Source organism: Varroa destructor, unplaced genomic scaffold (genome assembly GCF_002443255.2).
Source record: "Varroa destructor unplaced genomic scaffold, Vdes_3.0 BEIS01000002.1, whole genome shotgun sequence".
NCBI lineage: Eukaryota > Metazoa > Arthropoda > Arachnida > Mesostigmata > Varroidae > Varroa > Varroa destructor.
The window spans coordinates 58,036,359-58,043,515 of record NW_019211455.1 but is presented as its reverse complement, the minus strand read 5'-3'; the positions used below and the strand labels follow the sequence as shown (position 1 = coordinate 58,043,515).

General features: G+C 38.1%; 2 protein-coding genes across 3 annotated transcripts in view; one reads left to right on the top strand and one right to left on the bottom strand.

Moving 5' to 3' along the window:
* Positions 1–7,157, bottom strand: part of LOC111244189 (uncharacterized) — a 141,201-nt gene that overhangs the window by 109,934 nt on the left and 24,110 nt on the right. The window lies entirely within an intron of this gene.
* LOC147758059 (uncharacterized) lies at positions 10–6,315 on the top strand. Of its 2 annotated transcripts, none has more exons than XM_086979593.1 (6): positions 10–167; positions 2,739–2,788; positions 3,665–3,792; positions 4,509–4,585; positions 4,996–5,073; positions 5,652–6,315. In XM_086979593.1, the coding sequence occupies exons 1-6, from the start codon at positions 143–145 to the stop codon at positions 5,801–5,803; spliced, it is 510 nt and encodes a 169-aa protein (XP_086835719.1). In that variant the 5' UTR covers positions 10–142; the 3' UTR covers positions 5,804–6,315. The 2 variants fall into 2 exon arrangements, with proteins under 2 accessions (XP_086835719.1, XP_086835720.1); XM_086979594.1 differs by lacking the exon at positions 10–167 and adding an exon at positions 2,523–2,553.

Sequence of the window (7,157 nt, the reverse complement as noted above, 5' to 3'; positions counted from 1 at the left end):
ACCGACTGACAGACTGTAAAGTTCATGGTAGACTAATGATAACGAGTTCTCAAACTATACTAAGAGAACCATGGTGGTCTCGGTTCGAAACAGGCGTACACACTTCTTTTCGTGCTAGGAACTAGGCAATCTGTCTGAAGCAATGCCTAACGGCTTAGATACTGAAAGTAAGACCCTTAAAAAGACATTGTTGGCGATAGAGTCAGTTAATATTCTGTAATGGTCTACATCTAGTGCTAAACAAGCTCATTACATAATAAATTTGTCTTCGTTCTTCCACCTTAACCGAGCTACATTGTTTTAGCGCTGACCTTAATAGCAATATCTAAATAGGATAACTACCTAGCTGCTAAATTTTAAAACGTAAGGTCTTTGCACGGTTGATTTGTTGATGAAGTATATTAATTTTCTCATAAAACAATTTATTACATTACATATATATATATCTGTTACGGCTGAAACAATTCGATAAATTGTTATTGGAATATAGAATATTGTACTCTGATACTTATTATTTAAGTTTATAATGCTTAGAAGACCTTAATAAGAAAAGCCTAGTTGTACACGTGGCTAACTAAAAATACATGGCTGTGAAAAATAATATCCGGATTCAAGAATGCAAAGCAAACCCCTTGATAGAGGATGGTGTGTACTATGTTTGTTTTTGTTTGTTTTGTTTTGAAAAAAGTTTTTGTTGGGAAAAATAAAATTATATTGTGTGAATTCATAAACTCAAAAATCTAAAATTTGAAAATCGGTACGTTTTATTAGAAAGGCTGCCCGACGATGGCGTTGCAGTATATATATATATATATATATATATATACACGCTATATGGTACCTGAAACATATTTCTGCACATCTTGTGCGGATGCACATAGTCCGCGACGTACATATGATGTGATGAAACCGATATAGCATGCAACCATGCGCCGGTAATCCTGTCTGGCCATTTCCAAATTACATGATCACAACTTTTATACTATAAAAGTCACAAGCGATCTTTATCGTTTTTCTCTGCAACGTACTCATAAGCTTCTAATAGATAGGGGTGATGGGAAACTTGCACCTACGTCTTAGATTTTCTACAAATAGGAACATATACGTATCTCTTCATCGATCAACGTATGTATGGAAAGTGTATATTGCAGACCACGTAAAGAGAAAAAGGCAACGAGATGCTGATAGTTCTGCATTTCTACAGCAGTTTAGTTGCGCCCGGAGCAGTTTATCCTGTAAAACAGCGGAAGCGACCTACACTTCTACCAAGGCGGCGTTGGGCCCCCTCAAACGGAAACTCATAGGGGCAATAAGCACGTTCCTCCGTGATTTTGTTCAATACATCTATGAGAATGTCGAACAATAGCATCATTAGTCTAAAACACACTGGCACAAAAAGACGAAGTGGAGAGAAAAGAAATATTGGAGATGCTGCTAGCCAGTCAAAGCAGGACAATTAGGAAAAATTCCAGATGGCAGAAGTTAATCGAATATTCTCCTAAAAGGAACAATGAACCCATCGAGCTAAGATCATCACCGTGTGCCTTGGAAAAGCGGAAGGTAAAACCCACATGGGATTCAGTGTATCTCCCCGCGAGATGAAGAATCCGACAGGAAGATAGACCGGGTTGCGACTAACAATGTCATCAATCCAATAGTTGTAGCAAGTGATCGTTGGCGCAGCTGCAGCAGGGTTTCGTTTAGGATACATAGGGAAAATACAGGTTCGTAAATAGAAGCAGCAACTAGAGAAATGCTTGAAAGAAAAAAGAAAAAAAAAAAAATCTTCGGCCTTACCATAGACATAACATCGCTTCAGTCTAATCTACTACTGTGGAGCCTAAGAGAGGCATTGACATTTACTGGCAGGTAATGATCTGATGTGGGCAACAATTAGTCCTATCGTCAGGATTGAGCCCCACATTCGGTCCACATAGAGTAGGTTTTGCTTTGAGAGTATCACTCAAACCTTTTATGAATGAATGACTGTCATCGGAACTTAATGGCGAAATACATCATCACTGGCTATGGCGCCTGCAGTTATCGATTTGTCACGACAAATTATTCATCGTTCGATCATTAACTATTTCCTACCTCGATAGATTTGATACTATACTCTTTGTAACAGAAAAAAAAAAAAACGAAAGCGTCTGCAAGCTAATCGATCGCTTACTTTTTTTTTGTGCAGTATCAAAGCCCGACTTAGGTCCAAAACAAATGCTAGGACCATATGCTGATCTTGATAACTATATTCATTACATTTTAGTGATCTGAACGAGCAGTGTAATATAATGGTATATGGTTGATGAGGAAAGCAATCAAAAAAGTCAATAGTAATCTTTAGAAAATTATCAGCGATCAAATAGATAGATATTCTATTCGGATTTTCTCTATAAGATCAATTGTATAGATTGGGTGAATTTTCGTAATCTGTGTAGACAGCTTCTCTCTGGCAACGGCAACGGCAACGCTACCAGGTGAAACGATCTTTTGGTCGCTCGCTAATAGCGCGGCCCGCTGTTGTTATCCTCAGTTCAATCAACGAATACATGGGTAGACGCATTAAACCTTTTCGGTATAAAATAGGCTAAGAGAGACATTTTGCATGTGTGAGATATTCGCTAAATGCTTAGGTGACTGGCCAAAAATGAAGCCTGCCACAAGCATGTGTGGTAAAACGGATCCGCTGCTTGGCTTATTTACGGTACTAATTGTCATTTTCCGTTTACCGATTATAGGCAACGCAGAAAATCTAGCTAAACCCATGTCTGATATGGAGCCAGACCAAGTAAGCATATTTATCCCATTTTTTAAATAGCTTTTTTTTTTTCAAATGACACAAATTGCGTAGTAGATGTTGTTGGCGGGACCTGAGGCCGCGAATTTTGGTCTCTCCCTAAAAGAATTCAGATATTCACACAGAAATCAGATCGATATGTTATGTGAGACGCTTCGGATCTTAGGTTGGCCAGTGTACGCTCCTGACTCAGTGTATTATAAGCAGACTAAATGCGGTGTATACGTTTGCCGATATAGTATCACTTCTGTGCTCCTATGGAAGTTCCTCTGGAAGCCCTTATCACACAAGAAAGACGTTGCGATAGGCTATTGTTACTTGATTTCGCTTCAGACTTCGATGACAGACTCAGACGCCTATTAAATTGTTTCTAATAGTAATAATTATAGTGTACGTTCGGCGGCCCATCGTCAATGTGGCATGTTGGCAGAAAACCTACCATTATTGTACCGCAAGGCTCTTCTGGGGCATTTTCTCAAACATCATCTTAAGATGGCACCAAAATGCTTTGCATGGGTGCTTGCTAGATCGTCGAGCGTAGTGCTAAATTTGCTCAGTACCTATAGTTACGAGGATCTGTAGGTCTAACCTGTCAAAATAGGCCGAACGGTTGACAGCTTGTAGTGAAATTCCTATCTAACCTAAAATAATTCTGTAACGTGTTACGCTGGATTCTTCGTTACTGTGATAATTTATGATTTGCCCCTAGCTTTACACTCTACTGCGGGTTAGATCAGAAATTAGAAAAAGGACTTTAGCTCTCCAGTCTTTTAGTCAATATCGTATGCATGAAAAGTCAATAGTAAGTTGTTAACAGTGGTGCTATTTATTAAATGTACGATTTGAAATGTTCTCGCAACGCTTAAGTTCACAGGCTGGTGGTACGCGTGGAAGCGGACTGGAGCCCTATGGGAATCACCTCACTGCGCGCGAATGCTGTTTGAATCAAAAGGAGGCGATAGATATCGCATTAGCTTGACATGGATCAATTCCGAGTATGTGAGCGCACCCCCTGGCTCGTGCCTTGCAAACGTGTATTCCCAGATTGTCAAGTAAACAATGTCCAAAGGCGTAAACATTTGCTGCGGCTTTCAGATAAACATATCTCGGAAATGCATGACCCGATTGAAATTTGACAAGCTTTGTCGGCTTTAAATCGCCGTAACAGCCTCTTTACCTCTTGTAAAAATAACGCAGTTTCTCTTCTAACAACTAGCGCTGCTAACGATCTGCGGAACTGAAGGAAAACGGTTCCGGGGGACTTAGTCTGTCAATAAGAAAACCGTTGCGATACGAGTGGGTACTTATGTTGACAGTAGTATGAAACGGTACCTACGTCTTAACTTCGTTTAATTTCTTGTAATCAAGTCAACACATACGGGTCCGTCTAATAAGTGCTGAAAGGGAAACAACAACCAACAACAATAGCGCTCTCATCCGACTTAGTGTTCGAAAGTGAGAGTCATATTTGATGAGAAATCTACAGTTTCTCAGTAAACAACAAAGTAAAAACCTTTCTTCGAAAGGTATTTCTTCGTTGTTTACAAAAGTCATGTGACATGTCGAATAATGGCGTTAGAAGTAACGAGCTTTCTTTCTCTAGAAGGTTTTTCTGTTGTGGTACGGCAGCTTCTTTTTTTTTTTTTTTTAAAGTTTTAAGATAAAAAATTAACGTCCTTCTATAATAATCATATAATAAATAATCTTTCAGAAGCAAACCCGGTACGCAAATAATGGAGATAATTGACGATCGCTCTGTTAAGGCGAAGTTCCTGTTTGCCAATGACGGTTAGTTCAATAGTACTTATAATAATGTTTTCGATGATATCTTAAGCCTAGTAAGCTTTTACTCAGCATTCTGCAGTTAAGTCAAATTGCTCTATAGATCTTTGTTAATATATAGTATAGATTATAAGTTCGACAATTACTTTTTTTTAGCAGACAGTGTTGTCCAACCCTACCTAAATATAGTCCTATGAACTAGATGGACCGTATACTCAGAGGGAGCTATATACACGAATATATATATATATATACATGAATATAAAATGCGCTCTGCGTCTGATATAAGCAGGCTTGCCTCAGCCGCGGTACGTGCGTGCACGAGAAGCTCATGCAAAACCACTGACAATTGGATGCCTAATCTTTAGAGATAATATACTATGACAGTTTTTAATTTTTCGTATGAAATATTGCAGCACACACCGTTGCTTTAACTATCCTTGACACCGACTACGAAAACTACGTGGTTTTACGCGTCAGGTTGGGGTCCAAAGGTAATTCCTAGGGTAAACAGAGTAGGCCGTATCCGACTTGGCAAGAGACAAATATATTACTCGGAAAAGAAACAACCAGTTTTACTGAATGTTCCTTAAATGATAGTGGCGAAAACCCATAATCGCTTTATGGGCAATTAAAAAGCCCACAAAACTCATAACATGTCGTACAAAATAGCGCTTAACCATTACAAACAATAACGTATTTAACGTTTCGTTTTTACCTTGAACATGAAGCTCACACTTACAAGAGACAATGGAGACAATTTTTATCTCGATGTTCCTTAAGAAAAATTACATTGACCATTTTTCTAGGAGAATGTTTAGGGCCTTTCCCTAGATGAAATTTAAAAACTTCTTTGAAAAACATGCTCACGAAGTACTGTTGTTACCGAATCATATATTAAGAATTGAATCCCCAAATATAAAATCCGTCCTTATCATATAATGGCTACTCATTTTTAACATTTAAATGTTTGTTTCAATCAGATGAGAGACGCAGAAGGTACGTAGCCTGATATCGTCAGCAGAGAGTGAACATACATTTATTCAGTCTTTTTTCTTCTCCATTTACGCAGACGTGTATTATTACGGGGGCCGCAGCGTCGATCACGTCGAGAAGTACGACAGCCGCGCAGACGAGATCTTCAAGAATAACAAGGTCACCTATTCTCTCCATGCAGTGAATCAGACCAACTGTCCAAATGAACAGAAGTTTTACCTTCCTTAAGAAAGATCCGCAAAAGGGCTAGTTGAGCATCACATACCAAGTTTTTCGATGTTATTCAAGTCCGCATGTAGGTAGTAGTATTCTTGCGTAGGCAATACATTACACGATTTCAATTTGATAATGAACGAAAGAGAAACTGAAGGTAATAGTAAATAAACCGTACCCCTGCTGAAATCTGCTGCAGATAGATATATGACTGTATCACTAAAACAGAAACGGTTAGCTGATGAAACTATCTGAGTGAACGCTTTTTATACGGTTCGTAAAGGAATAGATTTTCTCTTGGCTGAGTTGATAATATGAACCGGAAAGCTTTGCTGCATGACCAAAGGACCTAGATATCGAAACGAAAAGAGATTGGCTCTCCAATATTGTCTAGAAAACAAATAGGCTGCCTATGCGCACCTGTCAATAAATATACAACAACCTCAGACATTTTATAGGTAGCGTCAAAAGCCTGGAAAATGGTATTCAAATAAATAACGTCAGAAACGTAACGATGGTAAATTTAAGTTGCTTACATTTTTGCAATTACGCATAAGAAAACCATTTTCTACTTTATGTGATTATATATCTCGAGCTTTTGTTGTGCGAGTTACGTTTGGCGGAGAGAATTACTGGAAATTCTATCAACAAGGATTATAGGGAAAATACTTACGATAATCGCTATTTCGCAATGATGCGGTTATTTTTTCCTCATCGGCCTTACCTTAAGTTCGCACTGTGTTTTCCCACTCAGGGAACTTCTTTGTTTCGTAAGATACATCTTCTTCCTTAGTTGAAAACCACTTTTTTCATAGTACTCCGTAAAGTCCTTCAATGCGCACTCTCTTAGGCGAACAGTGTAATACTTGCTTTAATTTCTTTTGTCAAAATTATCTTCATTGAACTTTTTTTGAATTACTTAGCAATTGAGAAAGGCAGATGTAATCATAGATGGTAAACCGTATACCCTAGGATAAACGGTAATTATTGAGTATATATCTCGAATCAATACATATAAGTGAATGTATGTAATGGGTGTACCTCCTGGAAACGCTGGCTGAGGCTCCTTGACACCGATATATTATAGTCTGTATATCTATCCGAGCAAATTTACGGGTGGAAACTAAGCACTGTTTGCAATGCGCAAGGACATCCAACTATTATTTATTATTATCCAACGCTGCTGACACTTTTTATGATTTTTTTCCCGTCAAATGATTGATACTGTACGGTGTAAATCTATGAAAAAGGCATATTTAAGTGAGCTATCAAACAAGCGTTTTTAATCAAACATGTAATGAACCTATCAACATTTGTAATAATGCTTACTATTCAATATTGAATTGTATATATATTAACTAACTAAGAA

What these genes read in the sequence shown, in the direction of transcription:
- LOC147758059 (XM_086979593.1), top strand. Translation starts at nt 143, where the DNA reads ATGCCTAACGGCTTAGATACTGAAA. An exon ending in TAACGGCTTAGATACTGAAA is followed by an intron (nt 168 to 2,738) that starts GTAAGACCCTTA and finishes TACCGATTATAG; the next exon opens with GCAACGCAGAAAATCTAGCT. An exon ending in GTTCCTGTTTGCCAATGACG is followed by an intron (nt 4,586 to 4,995) that starts GTTAGTTCAATA and finishes GAAATATTGCAG; the next exon opens with CACACACCGTTGCTTTAACT.